At 46.0% G+C, this 22500-nt stretch overlaps 1 protein-coding gene across 1 annotated transcript in view; it reads left to right on the top strand.

The window, feature by feature from the left end:
- The window catches only part of scn8ab (sodium channel, voltage gated, type VIII, alpha subunit b), a gene marked incomplete at both ends in the record, with an annotated part of 37878 nt that overhangs the window by 5924 nt on the left and 9454 nt on the right, over nucleotides 1-22500 (top strand). The window contains 20 exon segments of the mRNA XM_083667501.1: nucleotides 2654-2770; nucleotides 2772-2785; nucleotides 3182-3262; nucleotides 3372-3500; nucleotides 4569-4660; nucleotides 7828-8052; nucleotides 8301-8364; nucleotides 8735-8876; nucleotides 10840-11046; nucleotides 11306-11587; nucleotides 12769-13125; nucleotides 14475-14607; nucleotides 14854-15092; nucleotides 16873-17046; nucleotides 17261-17617; nucleotides 17947-18108; nucleotides 18443-18742; nucleotides 20999-21116; nucleotides 21374-21528; nucleotides 22249-22422. Coding sequence (XP_083523627.1) covers nucleotides 2654-2770; nucleotides 2772-2785; nucleotides 3182-3262; nucleotides 3372-3500; nucleotides 4569-4660; nucleotides 7828-8052; nucleotides 8301-8364; nucleotides 8735-8876; nucleotides 10840-11046; nucleotides 11306-11587; nucleotides 12769-13125; nucleotides 14475-14607; nucleotides 14854-15092; nucleotides 16873-17046; nucleotides 17261-17617; nucleotides 17947-18108; nucleotides 18443-18742; nucleotides 20999-21116; nucleotides 21374-21528; nucleotides 22249-22422 — 3522 coding nt within the window.

Raw genomic sequence — 22500 nt, 5'->3', positions numbered from 1 at the left:
TCAAACATGTGTGTTTGAAAGACCACCATTCCTCATTCATTCCATGCATGACAATGAGCCCCGTCCTCCGATTTGTACCTCCACCAGCCTCACCTGGTCTGCAACCATACTGTCACACAGCACTGGCCGTTTTAACACTGCCAGGATGCCAAGCTGGAGTCAAGAGCAGATTCCTCCCTCTCCACATCCATCCAGCTTACAGGCATGCTAAAGCCCCTTTACAATTGAATTATGAATCTTTATGTAAATTAATTTCAGTACGCCATAGTGGGTGACCTACATTGAAACACAGGGCCAGTATATAAGTATGAAACCAGTGTATCACGTGTGTGTAGACGCATGTGCGCGCGTGCGTGTGTGTGCGTGCACGTGCGTGCCCGTGTGCGTTTGTGTGTATTTTGAAGTGAACAATCTGCAGATCGCATCAAAATAGATTTAGTCCAATGAAACCTTTTCCTTTTTGAAATGAGTCTTTCATCCCTCAGGAATTCCATTCAATGTGAGGATAGTCATTGCATGAATTACTTTATTCTTCAATGATATGATCATTCAGAGTCCTACAACTGCTCCATTCCTGCTCTACCAGATGCATGGACATGGCTACGTGTCAGATCTTGTTTCTCCGTGGTCTTAAATCAAAGTATCCTTCACTCCAAAGAGGAGAGAGGGCAGGAGAGATTCAGACTGTAGGCAGAACAAAAAGGAAAACATGGCCGTGTGTTAATACACCACTGAGATATACACCAATGACGACAGGCCATTCACATCCCTCCTCTGTGAGGGCAACATGTAACTTCTTCTGAAAGACAGATTTCAGGCCTTGTAGCCCTACGTGATCTCAGCTCTCATTTCCTCCACTTCCTTGTTAGGGCTGAGTTGGTGTTCATTTGTTGTGTAACATGTAAAACAGTTGATGTTTTAGGAAACATGACGGTCAAAAAGGAAGAAGAGAGTGTAGGAGGAGGTTCAGGAGGGAGGGAGGGAGGGAGAGTGAGGAGTCCTCTAATGCAGAGAATACATTTTGTCTTTCCCCAGACTGCAGTCGTTATTTTTAATCGAATTAGATTTCAGGACACCTCTTGTCTCAGGACACCTTCTTGTCGCCTACCCATTTCTTTCTAGTGTTCCCCTTGATGTGTTCCACTCATGGGCAGTGTGTGTTGTCTGCACGGTGTGTTGGCGTAATGGCGTCTCTTGGTTTCGATAGAGGTATGTCCTTGCGGTATGTGTGCTGTGCACCTGAATTCATACATGTGGAGTCCATATCCCCCTTGGTTCCTATACCTGTGTTTAGTTGAGTTAGTAGAATGTTCCAGAATGTATAAGGCTTGCTGATGATTGGTTAGGTTATGTGTTCTGATTTTTGAGTACACGTTGAGTCTTTTATGCATTGAGCTCATGTTATTTTGTTGACATTATTCATGTGAATTGGCTGTACAGTACCTGTGGATGTAGGGCTGCTTAAACGTTCTGCTTCAATGTGTTGGCAGTATCTTGGCCTACATATTCTCTACTCGCCACATACAGTTGTCGTAGTGGCACAGGAAGGTGCGTGTGTTACCTGGCTCTCTTAGTTGACGTAGATATGTTAATATAGACACTTTTGATTTCACACACACACACACACACACACACACACACACACACACACACACACACACACACACACATACGGTATAACCCCACAGCCCAGCCCCACTTGGCCCAGTGCTGTTTATGGGTGGGGAGTCGTTGTTGAGAGGCTGGAGTCAGCAGATATGGCCCTGATCGATGGCAGCGTTTGCAGTTCTCTTCCAGTAAGAGCTTTAAGCAGGGGAGGAAGAGGGCCATTTGGCTACAGACAAAGGGGGGAGCTTCTCCCGTGCCTGTCTCCTCCTGCATTCCAGAGGCAGCCTGCAGAGGTTACTGTAGAGGTGAAACCTAGCCAGGGAGGAACTCTCTCAGACAAGGATCTGGTAGATACATACAGTGAGGGGTCTCAAGGAGAGGCCAGGATATAAGTACCTGTGAACTGACACAGCAGGAGTGATGACACCATAGTAAAACAGAGGCCTCTGCATGTACTAGGCCTCTAGAGGTGGACATTGTCCATGGTTGATTTACGGTCATACTGTAACTCTCTGCCTTATTTCTGATATGAGAGGAGGTTGTGGTTGTCTTTGCTGTTCACCCTGTGCTTTAGCAGTGTGTGTGTGTGTGTGTGTGTGTGTGTGTGTGTGTGTGTGTGTGTGTCTGTGTGTGTGTGTGTGTGTGTGTGTGTGTGTGCATACAGTTCAAGGTCATTATAGCCCAGGAAATCCCCTGGTGGTAACTTATTTCAATTATATAAACGTTACCTACCTGGTTATTTCTTTTTTAAATCATCCTGTTTCTTACTTCTTAGGAAATGTTTTAGGCTATATAAGTCACTCATGACTCTACAATGTTGAAATGTGTAATCGCACTTTGACTGCAATCTGAAACATCACGGTCCATAAAATGGGTGGAGCCACCCTGTGTGCCCTATGACTCAAATATGAGGTCAGGAATCAGATCATCCAATGAACAGACTCCCAGTCATCACTTCCTGATCTCTTATGATAGTATGGAACCAACATTTACGACTTGTATGTGTCATACTATGTATTCTCTCTCTCTCTCTCTCTCTCCACAGACGTTTATAGTCCTAAATGGCGGAAAAACCATCTTTCGCTTCAGTGCCACGCCCTCCTTGTACATCATAAGCCCTTTTAATCTATTTAGGCGTATAGCTATTAAGATTTTGATCCATTCATATCCTTTTCAAGTGGTGCATTACCTTGGGTCAAGGTTGTGATTCAGTTGTTGTACGTGATGTAAATGAATGCTCACTGTGTCCCATTATTCTGAAACGAGTTCATTTCCTTGTTTCCTTCCCTTGTCTCCTTTCCTCCATGACTACTGATGGGTGAAAGGGCTGGATGTGTTTCTATTGCTATGCTACTATTAGCACACAACTCAGTGTCCACCATCTTTGTTCTGCCTGTATATTGTGTAGACAACATTATGCTAAAGCCTTCATAAGACAGTTGTATATTGAATTAAATGATATTAAGAGTAGTGATGTATTGCTATGTTGTTGGGGCGGGGGGGGGTGTGGCATACATGGATGGTCAGACTTCCCCAAACTTTCCTTAACTTAATATCCTCTCACATTATTCAGCATGATCATCATGTGTACAATTTTGACCAACTGTATCTTCATGACCTTTAGTGATCCTCCAGAATGGTCCAAACAAGTAGAGTAAGTACACCTTTATCCAAACAAGCACACCTTTATGTCCACATATGTATAAACAACTATGCATTTGTTGTATCACCCTTTCACTGCCTCCTCCCACAATGTGTTCTAGGTACACCTTCACGGGTATCTACACCTTCGAATCGCTCACAAAGATTGTCGCCCGAGGTTTCGCTATAGATGGGTTCACTTTTCTAAGGGATCCATGGAACTGGCTGGACTTCATGGTGATCTCTATGGCGTAAGTTCTCACCTGCTACAGTCTCCTCTCTCCCACCTCTATCTGCACCAGGGTGAAAAGACAAGGTTTGGGACAGGAAATGTACATGTAAAATCCAAGAGGAACCTGGATTCAGACCTTTTTAGATCAATTTCAAACACTCAATATTTCAGAATTCGTTTTGATCTGTGCCAACACCTGTGCCTGATCAACCAACTTCAAACTTGACTATATTCAATTGACACAATGATTAAAATACTGTTTGCCTAACTACTGCACATTAAGTCTTTTTTTCTGATTGTGCACGAATCCCATTTATTGTCTATTGCCCTGTATTTGCTGGGCATAGAAAATAAAAGAAAAAGCTATACAAAATTGGTAAAAAAAAGAAGAAAAAAAAAGGTTAGGGTTAGTATTTGTTTTACTATCATCTTTCCTTTTTATGCCCCCTACATCTTTATACAATGAATCCCTGTAAGTCTTTCTTACATGAGACTTTCCTGTACGCTAACCTCAGGGTATTTTGTTAGTTTGAGTTTCTTTAGGGGTCATATACACGGGGCTAGAGGGTTTTGTCATACAATAAATGTATTGCATGTCTTTCTTTCTTTCTTTCTTTCTTTCTTTCTTTCTCTATCTGTCTCTCTAATTGGAACAACTTCTGAGTAATTGTTATTTGATCCACCCTGCAGGTATATAACAGAGTTTGTAAACCTAGGCAATGTCTCAGCTCTGCGTACGTTCAGGGTTCTGAGGGCTTTGAAAACAATTTCTGTTATTCCAGGTAAGACTGTGCAGGTGTATGTGTTTGCGGGCGGGCGAATCGCGGGGTTGGTGTTAGGTGTGGTTTTGTTTCTGTTTCCTTTCGTTTCCTCTTCCTCCTTCATCCTCTTCCTCCTGGATGGACAGGCGTTCTCTCTCTCTCACCGTGGTGTCCCCTCCTGGTCTTCGCTGGTGGTGGTTATGGTGGTGGTGTCATGCTCTTGCGCGTACGTGTGTGTGTGTGTGTGTGTGTGTGTGTATGTGTGTTACCGTGTGTGTTTTGTGTCATGGTGTTCTTGTTCTGTGTGTGATCCTACCTTGTTACAGATATATAACAGAGTTTGTGGACCTTGGAAATGTCTCGGCGTTGAGAACGTTCAGGGTTCTCCGAGCATTGAAAACTATTTCTGTCATTCCAGGTGAGACTCCCATTTAAACACTAAGGCTGAGCTTATTTTGTTTACCAACTATCATCTTTTATATTACTTTGGACTCTTAAAGAGGATGCCTCAGAATATATACCTTTTTCTTTTATATTACTTTTCCAAACAATCAAAAATGGTAGCAATACATTTTTGATAGGCTTAGCAGTCTACTGGCAGTCTTGTGGGGTTAAGTGGAGGAGATGACCTCTGTATGACCTGGAAGTAGACCATAACCCATATTGAGGGGGTTAAACAGATTAACCCTAACCTGGGAGTAGACCCTAGCCCATATGTATTTGGGTGAGACAGATTAACCCTAACCTGGAAGTAGACCCTAGCCCATATGTATTTGGGTGAGACAGATTAACCCTAACCTGGAAGTAGACCACAGCCCATATTGAGTTTATTTTGTATCTCTATAATAGGTCATTCAAAGTGACATCACATGTGTATTGAGAGCAGCAGATAGTATGTATGGGGGAAGCGTTCATTAAATCTGTTTATAAAAATCAGCCTTCACTTACACCACTGATTATTATCATGAGATATTGGTATAGTCCGAAAAACATTTGTTTTGACTGCATTACATATTCAAGGTGATTGACGTAGGTCTCACAACACTAAAATAGCAGATGTACTTTAGACCATCAGAAATCCTAGTAACCCTTTATCTTACAGCCTTGTAATACTCAAGTTCTTACTTAAAAAGTACTGGGTAAAACTGCTATCACTTGATAATTGCATATTGATGACACTGTCTCAAGCACCTCAATTTTCCATTTAGTACCAGGTAGTTACCAATTGTGCAGAATTTATTGAGACAAGTACCTCAAAGTACCATTTTACGCAATGTACCCTAATGTACTACATAATCATCACATGAAACAGTCCTGTAAAATAAAGGGTTATCGAATGATCTCTAATGAAAGCTGAGATTTGCATTCCAATTTAGAGTTATTAGTCACCAAGTGAAATAAATGAATACAGGTTAGTTAGATAAGACTAAGTTCAATGTTTAATCAGTTTGGGTTCATATTTCTACCTTAGCTTCTCATTATATAAAAACACAATGCCAGAGCAGAAAGCACAACATGCTATTCTGTATGATCGTGTCCTCTGAGTGAAATAGGAGAATTCTGAAGACCATTTAATTCCTTAAGACTGCCAAGCCTAGTTTGAAACACATTTTACGCTGCATGAAGCTTTTCAAGACACCTGCTTTTTTCTTACAACTTTGGCTTTTAAGGAGCTTCTTTACTTTGAATTTTATTCAGTCATGATTATTACAGGGTCCTTTGAATTTGAGCTACTGATTTTTGGGAAGATCCTCTGAAAGGTACACACACAAAATAGAAGTGAATGAAAAGAAATGAATTAAATTGTATGCAAATATACCTTTGATCCAAGAGAAGGGATTTTCACTGGGAAATCGGTGGGGATATTTGCACCATTGGTAGTGTTTGTAAATCAGTTAATTTCAAAACATACAAACAGAAACGCACACCCACACCCACACGCAGACGCACACGCACACGCACACGCACACGCACACACACACACACACACACACACACACACACACACACACACACACACACACACACACACACACACACACACACACACACACACACACACACACACACACACAATGCTCAATGAGCCAAATACTCCAAAGGTGCAAAACTATCATTGAACAAGGTTCTGGAGCAGCAAGGTCTACTACGCTATGATTTGTTTTGGATTTGTGCACATACAGTACTGTAAACTCAGCCTCCAGAGTAGGCCTGTGATCTAAAATGGAGGTCAGCTAAGCTGTACTCTGTGCATACCCAGCCTAGAGGGCTCACCCAGTGGGGGATCACAGCACCTGTGGGAGAAGGGGGTGCCTAGGATGGGAACCATTCTCCAGTTAAAGCTAAGTCACCATCACGCTTGTGACACAGGTGATGTTGACGTGGAGTCAATTCCTTCAGCCTTGGCGTTTAAATGACCTGCATGCGTCCTCTCATACCCCCTCCCCTAACCCCCTTCCTCGCCTGTCCTCTCTCTCTCTCTCTCTCTCTCTCTCTCTCTCTCTCTCTCTCTCTCTCTCTCTCTCTCTCTCTCTCACTTCCTGTTACTCTGACTGAGCCTCGTCTTGCGCTCTGTTTGTGGTGCTGCTCTGTTTTGTTGATTTGGTGGATGTTTTCTTTAATCTGCATATCTGTTATCTGAGAGTGGTCCAACGGTTTCCTAGGAAGGTCGACACTGACTGCCTGTGGAACTGAAACCAAAACAGAAAAGCACAGAATAGTCAGAAGTTGTTGCCCCTCGACTCAAACCGATTTTAGAACAACTGGCCCCCCCTCAGCCCATCTGTAGTGAAGAAAGTCAGTTTGTGTTTCAACTTCCACTTTCAAATTATGTTTAAAGACATTTTGGCATGCCTTTGGGTTGGGGAATGTGGTGAGGGAAATTACTGTAGGTTTGATAAGGTTCAGTATTTGATAACAAAGCAGTGTGTCAATCTCAAGGAAATGTCACGTGGGGCCACTCTCAAAGGTGTTGTGTTGTGTGCTCTGTTTAAACGGACAGAGTATAAAATCTCTGTGTGATTATGTATGTTATGATGCCTTTATAATATCTGTGCACTCTTGTTGAAGGTAATTATCAAGGAAGTTATTTTCCTTTATTAGTTGAAAATGACTTAACATGATATGGAACACAAGCACAATGTAGGTTGGAGGTAGACAGAAAATGTCTGCTGTAATCAAATCACATTATATAATTTATAATTAGAGAAATTTAGAATGTCTCTACCAAACCTCTTAAGTCAGATATCAGTCAATAGGATATCAGTGCAACAGTACATTTTAACAATAGTTTGTATAAATACACTTTGATGAGACCGTAAGAATTCAGAACGAGGACTCAATATTGTGAACTGTGAATATACCTCTTTACTGTCAATCATTTCATGTCTGAGTTTGTGCATTCGAGCGATGCCCAATACCCTTTTTGTATGTGTGTGTTTCTGTCTTATGTATGTATGTATGTATGTATGCCTGTTTCCGTCTGTGCACTGCTTGTGTGTGTGTGTGTGTGTGTGTGTGTGTGTGTGTGTGTGTGTGTGTGTGTGTGTGTGTGTGTGTGTGTGTGTGGTGCGTTCCTCTCCCCAGGTCTGAAGACCATTGTGGGTGCTCTGATCCAGTCAGTGAAGAAGCTGTCGGACGTGATGATCCTGACTGTCTTCTGTCTCAGCGTCTTCGCTCTGATTGGCCTACAGCTCTTCATGGGCAACCTACGACAGAAGTGTGTCGTCTGGCCAATTTCCAACTCCACCGAGACCTACCTGTCCAATGGCAGCAAGGGCTTTGACTGGAACGAGTACATCATGAACGACAGTGAGTCTGCCACATCGCAAGAGTAGACAAAGACACACTCACATGGTTACACTGTGGCTAGGAGTTGGACCTGATCACATGACCTGACCAGGAAGAAAGACCAGGAACAAAGAGCCATACACAGGACTAGAACAAAACACATCTGTGTGTTCATGTCTACATTAGGTGAAGACACACTGAAATCATGCCATGGGTCTTAACAGCACAGTGTTCGCACGAGTGAAATTCAACTTTTTTCTCTTTTTCAGCCCATTTCTACTTCTACCCTGGTCAGATAGATGCTCTACTGTGTGGGAACAGCTCTGACTCAGGGTAAGTCTACTGTCCTGACACCAATGGAACTAGGTAACAACCAACACTCACACAAACTGAAGCTCTCACCCACTTTGAGCACAGACAACATTGCACAGGCGATGGTCTGATGAAAGGAGAGTGATTATGCACATCCAAACCAGGGGAGGCTGGTGGATGTAGAAACAGGAGGACAAGCTCATTGTAATGCATGGAACGGAATGAGAAATGGTATAAACCATGTGATCCAAACATAGGGTGGAATCCAAACTCGAGATTACATAAATCTTGCATTGATGTCAATGGGACATTTGCATAATGGTTGTCTGTCTGTCTGTCTGTCTGTCTATCTGTCTGTCTGTCTGTCTGTCTGTCTGTCTGTCCATGGCAGGCGGTGCCCGGAGGGCTACATGTGTATGAAGGCGGGGAGGAACCCTAACTACGGCTACACCAGCTTCGACAGCTTCGGCTGGGCCTTCCTCACCCTGTTCCGCCTCATGACCCAGGACTTCTGGGAGAATCTCTACATGCTGGTAAAGGGCCCCGCCAGTTTGCCAGTCGGTCATTCCGTCTGTCTGTCTGTCTGTCTGTCTGTCTGTCTGTCTGTCTGTCTGTCTGTGTCGGGTTTTTTTTACTCAGGTCTTGAATGTAGATAAGTTGAATGAATATTTTAGCCTGGCAAAATTCTCTCATAGACGGTTCTATAAAAAGGGCTATTTTTTAGGTTTTGGTCTCTACTTTGCACATTCTCTGAGTCTCACTGAAATACTTAACACTTAATCAATGCTAGCAGCTATGAGTTGAGAGTAGTCAGATACGGCCAATGTATTCAAACTTTGTCCTGCTGGGTTACATTCATGTCCCTCTGTAAATTCAGCAATACTGACTTTTAAGGGCATGTTGAAGAGTAATCAAGAGGGCTGATCATAGTAAAAACAAGAACGAATCAGCAAAAACAACCTCTCAGCGTTTTTTCCTGTTCGTTTGTTTGCCCTCTGATTTTAACTGGCAGATTGGTCAAAAATAGATGGCGGACTGGTCAAGAAGTCAGGTCTGTTGAAGAGGTGCCACATGGATTCAATATCACGGTTTAATCAGATTTCTGGTCCCGTCCTAATCTATGTCCCATGGTGTAGCTGCACCTACTGATGACAGACGGTGTTATTGTAACTTTGACGAGTTCAAGTGAAAAGGTATACAGTGGGAGAGAAAGAGAGAAACATAGACAGAAAGAGAGACAGAGAGGCTGCATTGGACATACACACACACACACTCACACACACACACACACACACACACACACACACACACACACACACACATACACACACACACACACACACACACACACACACACACACACACACACATACACACACACACACACACACGCACACACACACACACACACACACATACACATACACATACACACACATACACATACACATACACATACACACACACTCACACACACACACACACACATACACACACGCACACGCACACACACACACACACACACACACACACACTCACACACACATACACATACACATACACATACACACACATGCACACACACACACAAATAAGTATATATTTGCTTTTGCCCCCACTCTAATCATTAACTCTAGTAATGTGAGCTGGTGTGTGACAGTATGATAAGACTTCTCTCTGCTCCTGCAGACCTGCAGCACCACATCCATAATATATTCACCCGTCTTGGCAAATTACTCAGTCGGCGTGGTGTGTGTGTGTGTGTGTGTGTGTGTGTGTGTGTGTGTGTGTGTGTGTGTGTGTGTGTGTGAGTGTGTGTGTGTGTGTGTGTGTGTTCTCCCGGTTTAAATGGGAGACCCAGCACCCTCGCGACTCCCATCACGCCCAGAGCCAATCCTAGAGAAATGTAAAAGGACTGCCAACACTCTGCCCTGACAGAGTAACACACAACACATCAACAGCTCTGGAGGAACATGAGAGAATAGAGCCATTAGAGTCTAATACTGCAACTCTACAATAGTGGAAAATAATTAGTTCGATTTTTAGAGATCATTAGCATTTCGTGCTAAAATCATAAGCAGCTCTTTTTTTATTTTTTTTATGATTTTTATGAACACCAATTTCCATGATGTTCGTTATTGCATCATAACCACGACTGTTTCTCACTCTCCTTTGATTGGTCTCTGTCTCTCTATATATACAGTACCAGTCAAAAGTTTGGACACACCTTCCCAAGAGTGTGCAAAGCTGTCATCAAAGCAAAGGCTGGCTACTTTGAAGAATCTAAAATATAAAACATATTCTGGCTTGTTTAACACTTTTTTGTTTACTACATAATTCCATATGTGTTCCTTCATAGTTTTGATGTCTTCAATATGAATCTACAATGTAGAAAATAATAAAAAATCATTGAATGAGAAGGTGTGTCCAAACTTTTGACTGGTACTGTATATCGCTATACTTTCCCCTTTCTGTCCCTCTCTCCATCTTTTCCAGACGCTGAGGGCCGCAGGGAAGACCTACATGATCTTCTTTGTGCTGGTGATCTTCGTGGGCTCGTTCTACCTGGTGAACCTGATCCTGGCTGTGGTGGCCATGGCCTATGAGGAGCAGAACCAGGCCACCATGGAGGAGGCTGAGCAGAAGGAGGCAGAGTTTAAGGCCATGCTGGAGCAGCTGAAGAAACAGCAGGAAGATGCTCAGGTCAGCCACAGGCACAATGACTGCACACATACGCACACACACACACATGCGCATGCACGCGCACGCACGCACGCACACACACACACACACACACACACACACACACACACACACACACACACACACACACACACACACACACACACACATGCATCCTGGTGTTCGGCGTGTCTTACACCCTCCATTTTCTCTCTTCTCTTACCTGTCATAACTTCTCCTACCTCTCACTCTACCCCCTGCCCCCCCCCTCCCCCATCAGGCTGCTGCCATGGTGACCTCGGCGGGCACGGTGTCGGAGGACGCAGTGGAGGACGACGGCGGGGGTCACCTGTCCCGCAGCTCCTCCGAGGTCTCCAAGCTCAGCTCCAAGAGCGCCAAGGAGCGGCGCAACCGCAAGAAGAAATGGCGGCAGAAGGAGCAGGAGAAGGAGAAGGGCGACACCGAGAAGGTTGTCAAGTCCGAGTCCGACGACGGCAGCAAGAGAAGCACCTTCCGTTTCCCGGGCAACCGGCTGGGGAGAAAGACGTCGAACATGAACCAGGTACAGGCTAGTGTTTCATCTCGTGCAATACTCACTGAAGTACAGTAATGTGATATTCAGGGGGGTGGGGGGGATATGATTAACGGCAAATAAATGATAGAGGAAATCGTTTTTTAGTGGGGCAGATGGTTTTCATTCGCCAGATATGAATTCACCATTAAACATTTATTATTACACTGGTATTATCAGTTTACTAGTGGCATCGTCTTACAATGACGTTAAACAAACGTTAGGTTCCATGTCTGTGTGTAACAAAGGGGTTGGTTGTGACATAAAGAGAACACACACTTCTCCTTCTCTCCCTCTCTCCCTCTCTCCCTCCTCCTCCCTTGCTTCTGCCGTACTGTGGCATCAGTGATGTCTCTCTGACACATCCCTGTGTTAAACACCAGGAGAGGCGGTTTTTTTAGCCATGTCTGTACGTTATACACACACGTCCCATAGTCTGTGGGAAGGAAGGAGGCAGAGGGAGAGTCATGCTTCCACAGGCCTGCTCTCTATTATTGATGAAGGCTTTTCATGAATCTTTCACCGGCCTGCTGAAAGCAGTAATATAGCTGTATGTTGTCACTGTCCTTGCTATCCACACCTTTGCCCCTGGAGAAAAACAACCCTCACCCCCAGAGAGGGCACATGGCATCATAAATGTGTGTTATTCTGTAGATTGTTGGCTACTACTCTAAAATATTCTCCCATGTCTAAAATGAGCAATTTCTCTCTTTCTCGATAGTCACTCAACTTCTTTCTCAACCTTTCATCTTCCCCCATTTGTCCTCTTCATCTTACTCTCATGTTCCCACTCTACAACCCCTCTCTTCTCGCTTCCATCCCCCTCTCCCTACATTCCCCCCCCTCCCTGTTCCCCCCTCTCTGTTCCCCCCTTCCCCTTTCTACACTACACTCTCATGTCTTCGCTCTGTCAACCACCTTACCCCTTCTATCCTTTCTCCCTCCTCTTCTCCCCCCTCCCTCTCTCTCCCCTATCCCTCCCACTCTCCCCCTCCCCCCACCTCCCTCCCTCTCTCTCTCCCTCCTCCCCCTCACCTCCCTCCCTCTCCCCCCCACCTCCCTCTCTCCCTCCCTCCTCCCTCCCTCTCTCTCTCCCTCCCACCCCCCCTCCCTCTCCCCCCACCTCCCTCTCTCCCATCCCTCCCTCTCTCTCTCTCCCCCCTCTCCCTCAGTCTCTCCTCAGTATCCCGGGCTCACCCTACATGTCACGCCACAACAGCCGCAGCAGCATCTTCAGCTTCAAGGGCCGCTCCAAGGACGTGGGCTCGGAGAACGAGTTTGCCGACGACGAGCACAGCACGGTGGAGGAGAGCGAGGACCGCCGCGGTTCCCTGTTCATCCCCTACCGCCGCAACAGCTACAGCGGCTTCAGCCAGGGCTCATCGCGCCTCAACCCCCTGGCGCCCCACTCTGGAGGGAAGAGGAACAGCACGGTGGACTGCAACGGCGTGGTGTCGCTCAGCGGGCCCGGGCCCGGCGGACGCCTACTGCCTGAGGTGAAAATAGATAAGGCAGCCACTGACGACAGTGTAAGGATGTCCATGAGACACTCATACAGACTAGGCATGATGGTGGTGGCCCCCCGGTCTCTCCAGCTTCTCCTCGCGTCCTTTCCTTTTGGTCTTGTTTCCTCTCTCCCCCCCGATCTTTCCCTCCCTGGTCTCTGAATTTCTGGGTTCCTTTGTCGGTAATCGTGTTTTTTTTCTTCTTCTTTTGAGTCCTGGTCAGCCATCACAGCCTCACACTTCCACTACAATCTCTATTCTCTTCTCCCCCCCGCCCCCTTTGTCTCAGCTGCTTTGAGTGGCATCCTCCTCCACCAATGAAACTCACTCACTCACTCACTCACTCACTCACTCACTCACTCACTCACTCACTCAACTGCAGTCAGCCTTTTTTCAGCTGCGTACACTGTCCCATACCTTCCTACTACCCATTACAGCCAACATAGTCCTTCTGACCTGGCCCCCTTACTAGTAACCCAAGCCTCCTGTATACTAGCTAGCACACAGTCAATATCCCCTACAGTAGCACCTCTCTACTAAACTACCTACTGTTCCCTCTCCTAAAGTCACATTCCCAACATACAGACAACCTCAAAGGACCTCTTATTACCCACAATACAATATTTTCATTCCTCACACTCATTGTCTCTCCTTTTTTAAGGGACTTGCAAGTTCAGGACCAGTCTATTCTTTCTCTTTTTCCCCAACTCACTCTTGTTTGTCTTTCCCAAAGCTACTGGGAGGTGCAAGAAACAAACCTTAACCTTAACCAATAACAGCATTCCTCCTCATCCTAGCTAGCATGATAGTTTGACATCCCCCTTTACTCTCAACGATCCAAGCTTTACCTCTTTTTACCTCTGTCCAAACGTAGCATGGTACAGTGGCGAATGATGTCTTGAACTGTTTTCCTCTTTTCCTACTTGATATATGCATGCATATGCATGCAGGGTCGGAGGTCGGAGGTGGGAGGTTATTGGGTGGGGGATAAGTGACTGGGCAGAGGTTGTAAAGGATGGGGTCTTAAATGTACTTTTTGGATTTTGTTGTGTTATATGGGACGAGCTTATAGAACATCCTGTAATATAACAAGTGGGTATGGGCAGTTTTAGAGTGTGAGGAGTTTGGGTTTATGTGGATGGGTTGCTGTAAGCATGTTTTAACTCTCTTTCACTAAGCCCTTGCAGAACTTTAGCAAAGTCAGGGGCTAGGTTGGGACTGTGTAGAGAAGTGCAGTGTGTGTATGTGTGTGTATGTGTGTGTGTGTGTGTGTGTGTGTGTGTGTGTGTGTGTGTGTGTGTGTGTGTGTGTGTGTGTGTGTGTGTTTGAGTGTCCAGACTCTGACAGGGGGTTGTGTCTCTCCCTGAGTGTAGACCACGGAGGTGGAGGTGAAGAAGAAACACTCTGGCTCTCTGATGGTGTCTGTGGACCAGCTCAACTCCTCCTTCAACAGGAAGGACCGGGCCAACAGCGTGATGAGCGTGGTCACCAACACCCAGCTAGAGGGTACGGCTGCCTCTCCACCTTTCACCTTTACCCTTTAACCTCCCAAGCTCTTCACTTTCTGTCCTGTCAGCCTGTAATACACCCACTAGAGTTGACAGAGCCTTGTTTGCTTTGGCTCTTTTGTGACTCTGGGTTCCCCTTACTCTTTCTCTTTCTCTTTCCCTCTCCCTCCCTCCCTGTCTCCCTCCCTCCCTCCCTCCCTCCCGTCTCTCTTCCCTCTCTCCCTATCTCTTTTTCCCTCCGCAGAGTTGGAGGAGTCCCAGAGAAAGTGTCCACCCTTCTGGTATAAGTTCGCCAACCTATTCCTGATCTGGGAGTGCTGTCCCATATGGCTGAAGATCAAGCACGTGGTCAACATCATCGTCATGGACCCCTTCGTAGACCTGGCCATCACCATCTGTATCGTTCTCAACACCCTCTTCATGGCCATGGAGCACTACCCCATGACCCCTCACTTCGAGGCAGTTCTGTCAGTGGGGAATCTGGTGAGGAAGAGTCAAGTGCACGATGTAGTGTTCTATATCCCACACAGGAGTCTGTCAACATGGAATTCGTTTTTATTTCTCTCTCTCTCTCTCTCTTTCTCTCTCTCTCTCTCTCTCTTTCTCTCTCTCTTTCTCACTCAATGTCCATCCTGTGGTGATGGAGCCATGGCACGGGTCCCTCAGAGCACTTCTCTGCTGGTTCAGCTCAGGCCCTTACACGCACACGCACACGCACTCACGCACACGCACTCACACGCACGCACACGCACTCACACGCACGCACACACATGCACTCACACGCACGCACACGCACGCATATGCACTCACACGCACGCACATGCACTCACACGCACGCACGCACACACAGACACACACACACACAGACACACACACACACACACACACACACACACACACACTGTCCTTTGATGGGTATCTCATTAAAGATTCAGCTCCATTTTAAAGCACAGCCTGCTCCCCTTGCTCTCGCCACCCCCAGTCCTCTCTCTCTCTCTCTCTCTCCCCCCCTCTCCTCCTCCCTCCCTCTCTCTCTCCCCCTCTCCTCCTCCCTCCCTCTCTCTCCCCCTCTCCTCCTCCCTCCCTCTCTCCCCCCCTCTCCTCCTCCCTCCCTCTCTCTCCCCCCTCTCCTCCTCCCTCCCTCTCTTTCCTCCTTCCCCATTTCCCTTTTACCTCTCTTGCTCATGCCCCCCCTCCCCCTTTTCCCACCCCACCCTTTCTCCTCCTATCTTTCTTTCTCTCTCTTTCTCTTTCACCTCTCTCTCCTCCTCCTCTTCTCCTGATTCAGTAGTCACTGACATGGCTTAGTGGGTCTAGGGGTGGTGAGGTGAGGTGGGGGCTTCCATTAAAGTTTGATGTAACCTGATTGATTAGTCCCTACTAAGTGGGCCACACAGGATGGTATTGCTTGGCATGTGAGTGTAAGCAGAGTTTAGAGGGTATCTGTGCTATCCCTTCCGTCTCAGATTTCACAGTATCATCTCTACCTTCGTGTCCAATGCAAGTTATGAGGTCAGACATATTGGCATGGTGTCAGGGTGAGACAGGAAATGAGGTCACAGAGATTGGCTTTTGTTGGGGGGGAGTGATACAGGAAATGAGGTCGGAGGAATTGGCTTGGCGTCAGGGGTGGTGCAGGATGAATCACTGAGTGCTCTCTGCAGTGATGATTGGGCACATGATGGGCAGGAAGTTTGGGTATGGGCCCACCGCCGAACTGTACTTTAGCATGCAACCTTTATGCTTTACTGGAATACTACGCCTCTGCACTATGACCTTGCCGTGTCAGGACATCCTTCACTTACTGTACACTGAGAGCCCAATCCATTTTTAATCAGCACTACATCAAATCACTGTAGTCTGAGCCATACAGCACAGTGATGTAGTAAAATGCAATGTAAGCAAGCTCTGTTTTTTTTTTATTCGGCTCTCAAATTGTGCTCTGCCATTTTCTGTATCCAGGCAGTATGCAGACAATTTAACAATCTTAAACCATAGTTAATACACGGTTAGAAACCCCATGATCTGCCTAAAGTGCAGCTGGTGTTGAACTCAAGTGTGTCTCTCAAGTATGACATGGAAACAGACAGTTTCTGGTTCATACTGTGCCAGCATTTAGTCTGAGCCATACAACACAGTCATTATGTAAAAAGTCTACAGTGCTTGAAAGAGAAATTATTGTCCACACATATCCTACACAAGCTTCTGGACTCCAAGTCAGACCACAAAATTCCACTGTGAACTTGTCTCTCTGCATCCGCAGGTCTTCACTGGGATATTTGCTGGTGAGATGTTTGCCAAGCTGGTTGCCATGGATCCCTACTACTACTTCCAAGAGGGCTGGAACTGCTTTGACGGCTTCATTGTGACCCTGAGTTTGGTTGAGCTGTTATTGGCTGACGTGGAGGGTCTGTCTGTGCTCAGGTCATTCCGATTGGTGAGTGAAACAAAAGGGAGGGGTGCAGTGAGAGGGTGTGAGCATGGGTGTCGAGATCACTCACTCAGAAGCGAGATGTCGTGATCACTCTCAAACACCGAAGTTAACCAGTCACTCAAACATTGACAAAAAGTATGTAATCAAATAACATTATCCACTGCATCCATCAAAATAAACCTCCCCTTCCCTCTCCTTCCATCCTTCCCTTGATTAGCTGAGAGTGTTCAAGCTGGCCAAATCATGGCCCACCCTCAACATGCTGATCAAGATCATCGGTAACTCGGTGGGCGCTCTGGGAAACCTGACCCTGGTGCTGGCCATCATCGTCTTCATCTTTGCCGTGGTGGGCATGCAGCTGTTCGGCAAGAGCTACAAGGACTGTGTGTGTAAGATCGCCGCGGACTGTGAGCTGCCCCGCTGGCACATGAACGACTTCTTCCACTCCTTCCTCATCGTGTTCCGGGTGCTGTGCGGGGAGTGGATTGAGACCATGTGGGACTGCATGGAGGTGGCCGGACAGAGCATGTGCCTCATCGTCTTCATGATGGTCATGGTCATAGGCAACTTGGTGGTAAGAAAAATAAATAAATAAATAAATAAATAATAATAATGATAATAATATATATGCCATTTAGCTGACGCTTTTATCCAAAGCGACTTACATTGCAGTGAGTGCATACATTTCAGTATATATGATCCCAGCAGGAATCAAACCCACAACCTAAGCGTTGTTACCGCCATGCTCTGCCAACTGAGCCACAGAGGACCAAAAGAAGTGTCCCTTTAAATATACTTGAAATAATACCTGAGTCATACCGTTGTAAGAGTACAGAGACCATGGAGATAGATCAGTTGTTCTACATCTAGGATAGAGACACTGAGGCCTGCTCCTCTCCCCAGGTGCTGAACCTGTTCCTTGCCTTGTTGCTGAGCTCCTTCAGCGCTGACAACCTGGCAGCCACAGATGACGACGGCGAGCAGAACAACCTCCAGATCGCTGTCATCCGCATCAAGGCAGGCATCGCCTGGGCCAAGATCTTCATGGCCACAGTGATGAAGAAGGTATATTTCTGTGTCATGGTCTGATGTATGTGCGTGACACCACTCTGATGTTATGTTTGTGTTGCTCTGTTTGAGCCTAATACAGCGGTAACCCAAATGTCTATAGATAGTTGTTAAAAGGCAGTAAAGCTTTTCCGATTCTTTGTGTACTGTATTCTGTATATGACATTTTTCATAGACAATAAGCCACATCCATATTAATCTTAATTAAGTTTGGGCTCTATCCTCACCCCCCCCCCCCCCCCCCCCACCTGCCCCCCCTCCTCCTAATTGCGTTCTCCCTCCCTTCTTTCCCCTTGATATAGAAATTGACTCTGATTCTGATTGTGAGCAGGAGCCTATAGACGATGAGCAGAAGCCTCTGGATGACATGTACGACAAGAAGCTCAACTGCATCGCCAACCATACGGGCGTGGACATCAACCGCGAGCTGGACTACGCCAAGAACGGTAACGGCACCACCAGCGGCATCGGCAGCAGCGTGGGCAAGTACATGATCGATGATGACCACATGTCCTTCATCCACAACCCCAACCTGACCGTGTGTGTTCCCATCGCCGTGGGCGAGTCGGACTTCGAGAACCTCAACACGGAGGACTTCAGCAGCGAATCAGATGTGGAGAACAGCAAAGATGTGAGTGTGGGCCGAAGAGGAGGGCCCGGAAGGATCCATGTCACGGGGTGACAGGGGAAAGTGCTGTGGTTGCTTAAGGGAGATTGGGTTGAAGGTTTGATTAACATTTTCAATAAATGAATCAGTTTAGGTCAGTTGACTCATATGAAGCGCTTTTTGCGAACGTAGATCAAGTGGAGATTGGAATGTTGAAACCTGGAGGAGGTAGATTTAGGGTGCAGTATTTTTAGTGCCGTGCAGCGTCAAGGTGCTCATGGTGCAAATGTGAGATGGGGCAGCCAGAGATATCTGTACAGGATACATAGATCTATGAATAGGCACCTAAGTACACTATAACTGTTCATTTCTCTTCATTTCTCAATACAATGACCTTTGTATTGTTACATGATGCTTTGTAGAGTATAAACGCTCTTGGGGAAAAAGAGTGAACATATTCCATCTGCAATGGATGATGTCATAGGTTACAGTACATCCTGTTTGTGTGTATGTGCATGCATGTCTTTTCATCCACTGATCAAAACTGGGCTGAGCCGGCCAACCAGGGAGGTGACTGCAGAAGAACGTCAGATGGCCTGACGTTTCAGAACATTCGTTTAGACACTGAACCCTGGTGCTGACGCTGCAGACAGACAGACAGACAGACAGACAGAGAGAGAGAGAGAGAGAGAGAGAGAGAGAGAGAGAGAGAGAGAAACAGAGAAAGAGAGAGAGAGAGAGAGAGAGAGACAGACAGACAGAGAAACAGACAGACAGACAGACATCGTTCTGTACACTGTATGACTCTGAGGGAAGGTAGAGGTCCTCACTCGTACAGTATGTGAATATGTTGGGGAAGTCTGCTGTCTTGGGTCACCTTGACCTGGTTTGCTGGGAGAAGGCAGTAGCAGCAGTAGCAGCAGTAGCAGCAGTAGCAGCAGTAGCAGCACCAATAGGCTAACTGTACCAGATTCCCAGTCTGCTGCTGTGCTCCTGGCCAACCACACAGCAGTCTACCCTGCAGCGGAGCCTGTCGTAGAGCAGCCTGCAGCCAGCCCCTGTCAGCCGACCAGAGAGGCAGGGATCTGTCTGGTTGTTTGTTAGACCAGAGAGAGAGAGAGAGCGAATACGCTCCTTTGCTGACGACTCAGGATTATAAAGCGCAGCGTCATTCTCCTGTGCATCGGATTGGCTCTGTGTGTATGTGCGTGCGTGCGTGCATGCATGCGTGCATGTGTCTTACAATGAGACTGTTAGCACGCAAGGGGGGTGGTTTACCAATTTGTCCTGGTTCACCTTGACTCATTGTTCAGCTGTGAGATGATTTATTAGGTTGACTTGACCAAGCATATGTCTGTTGACAGGTTCACAGCCACCAGAGAGGAGCAGGATCCATTTGAACAATTAAAACATTAGCAGTTTGTGTAGAGTAATCTCAAACACTTTTTCCACTGTAATCATAGGCCAGGCTATTGTTCTAAGAATTAGCTCAAAGTCTCCTGAGAATTCTAAGTATATTTGCCATATAGCGCCATGAATGGAAAAGCCAAGCCTGCTGTATATTAAATGGTAATCATTATTCCCCTCGGTTCATTTACATTCCCCTGTTGAATCTTGTATGTTTATGCATTGTGTGCATCATGCTTGATTTGCATAAATAAACCCTAGAATAAAGCGCTTCATCACTGTCAAATCTGCATATGCATTTTTAGCAGTGGCCAGCCCTATTCATGTAATCAATCACCAGCCAAGGTTAATTACTAGCTGGTTAATATCCCTATTAATAACACTCTAGGCCAGGGTGAATTGAGAAGGATACATCCATGGTCAAAATTCAACAGCATGGCTAAAACATGCATTTACATTTATGGCATTTAGCAGACGCCTTTATCCAAACGACTTACAACAAATACATTTGTTTAAGTAAGTGAATCATCTATCCACCAGTCATCATAAGAAAAAGTAATCAATGCTCGGACCAGGGACCATTGGCAGTCACAATGCTAGAAGAAGGAAAAATGACTTTTTTTTGTTGTTTTTTTTGCCTAAAACGTTCTGTAGGTACAGTACTACCATGTCATTGAATAAGGTAATGGTGAGAATGCTGTTGGTCAGCATCTCAATAATTTCAATAGCTTATTAGCTGAACACATAATGTTCAGACAAATTCACGTTTGAACGCTTCTTTATGGTTGTTGTCCCTCTCGCTCTTCTTCACTCACTCCCTCTCTCTCTCTCTCTCTCTCTCTCTCTCTCTCTCTCTCTCTCTATCTCTCTAAGCTGGATGACACTAGCTCATCTGAGGGCAGCACCATTGACATTAAGCCTGACGTGGAGGAGGTGGTGGTGGTGGAGGCTGTGGAGGAGTACCTGGACCCAGATGCCTGGTGGACACCTGGTAAGGAGGGACAGAGAGGTGTTGGTCTGAGGCAGTAGCGCTTAACAATTATGCTAACTGATTGGAGGAGAGGGCCATGAGAAGACCGCTCCTCATCTCCAATCTCTATTGGAGTTCTGTGTTCTGTGTTCTGTGTTCTGTAATCTGTGTTCTGTGTTCTGTGGCGCGCACACGTGTGTGTGTGTGTGTGTGTGTATGTATTTGTGGGTCCATTCCTCTATTGTCTGTTTCAATTATGTGTGTCTCCTCTCTTCCAGAATGTATTGCCAAGTATCCGTGCTGTGATGTGCCTATCACTTTTGGCTGGGGAAAGTACTGGTGGTTCCTAAGGAAGACCTGCTATCTGATTGTAGAGCACAACTGGTTTGAGACCCTCATCATCTTCATGATCCTGCTCAGTAGTGGTGCTTTGGTAAGAACACACACACACACACACACACACACACACACACACACACACACACACACACACACACACACACACACACACACACACACACACACACACACAGTGAAGATCCTTGACGACCCTTTTCTTGCAAAGTGTAAGAGAGATGCTCTCTATGCTTTCTTCTGCTACTGTACATGCTATGATTGTTGCTAATGGACAGCAAAGTGCTGTAATGCACCAGCCTTTTAACCAAAGGAATCCAGCTTAGTTTGCAGCTTTCTGGGGGACTGTAGCCAAATGGTGATTCAGAACACTTACAGTGTGTGCTCAGGAATGGACAAAAGCGATATAGGATAGCAGAGCTGATGGAGGAGAGTGTCTATCAGTCGTACTGCACAGAGCCTGTTACATCAGACATCCCACCTCCTGTCTCACTTTTGTGGACAAGCACTATGGGACCCACCGCACTAACACCAGGCAATCAATAAACACTACTGTGTAAGAGACAATGATGCATCAAACTTCACATTATTGAAAATAATGACTAACATAAGCTGACAGAACATATAATCGTCTGTGAATATGAATTGTGTTTCCTTGCATCCTAGGACTGATGACGCCATGTCTTTAGTTTCATATCTCAACAGTTTAGTTATGATTTACCCTTTCATTATAAATCGTAAAATAACAACAGTCACAATCACGTCATTGTCTTCTTCACCTGGTCCTGCTCATCCCCAGGCCTTTGAGGACGTGTACATACAGCAGAGGAAGACCATCCGGATCATTCTGGAGTACGCGGACAGTGTGTTCACCTACATCTTCATCTTGGAGATGTTACTGAAATGGGTGGCCTACGGCTTTCACAAGTACTTCACCAACGCCTGGTGTTGGCTGGACTTCTTCATTGTCGATGTAAGTACTTCTTCCTCTCCACCCTAATCTCTCTGCTCCTGACTCCTCCTCCGTCTCCCTTCCTCACTCTCTCCTCCC

Source organism: Argentina silus (assembly GCF_951799395.1).
Source record: "Argentina silus genome assembly, chromosome: 4".
In the NCBI taxonomy this organism is placed as follows: Eukaryota; Metazoa; Chordata; class Actinopteri; order Argentiniformes; family Argentinidae; genus Argentina; species Argentina silus.
The sequence above is the reverse complement of the archived record's forward strand: the minus strand, read 5'-3'. Positions and strand labels throughout refer to the sequence as shown.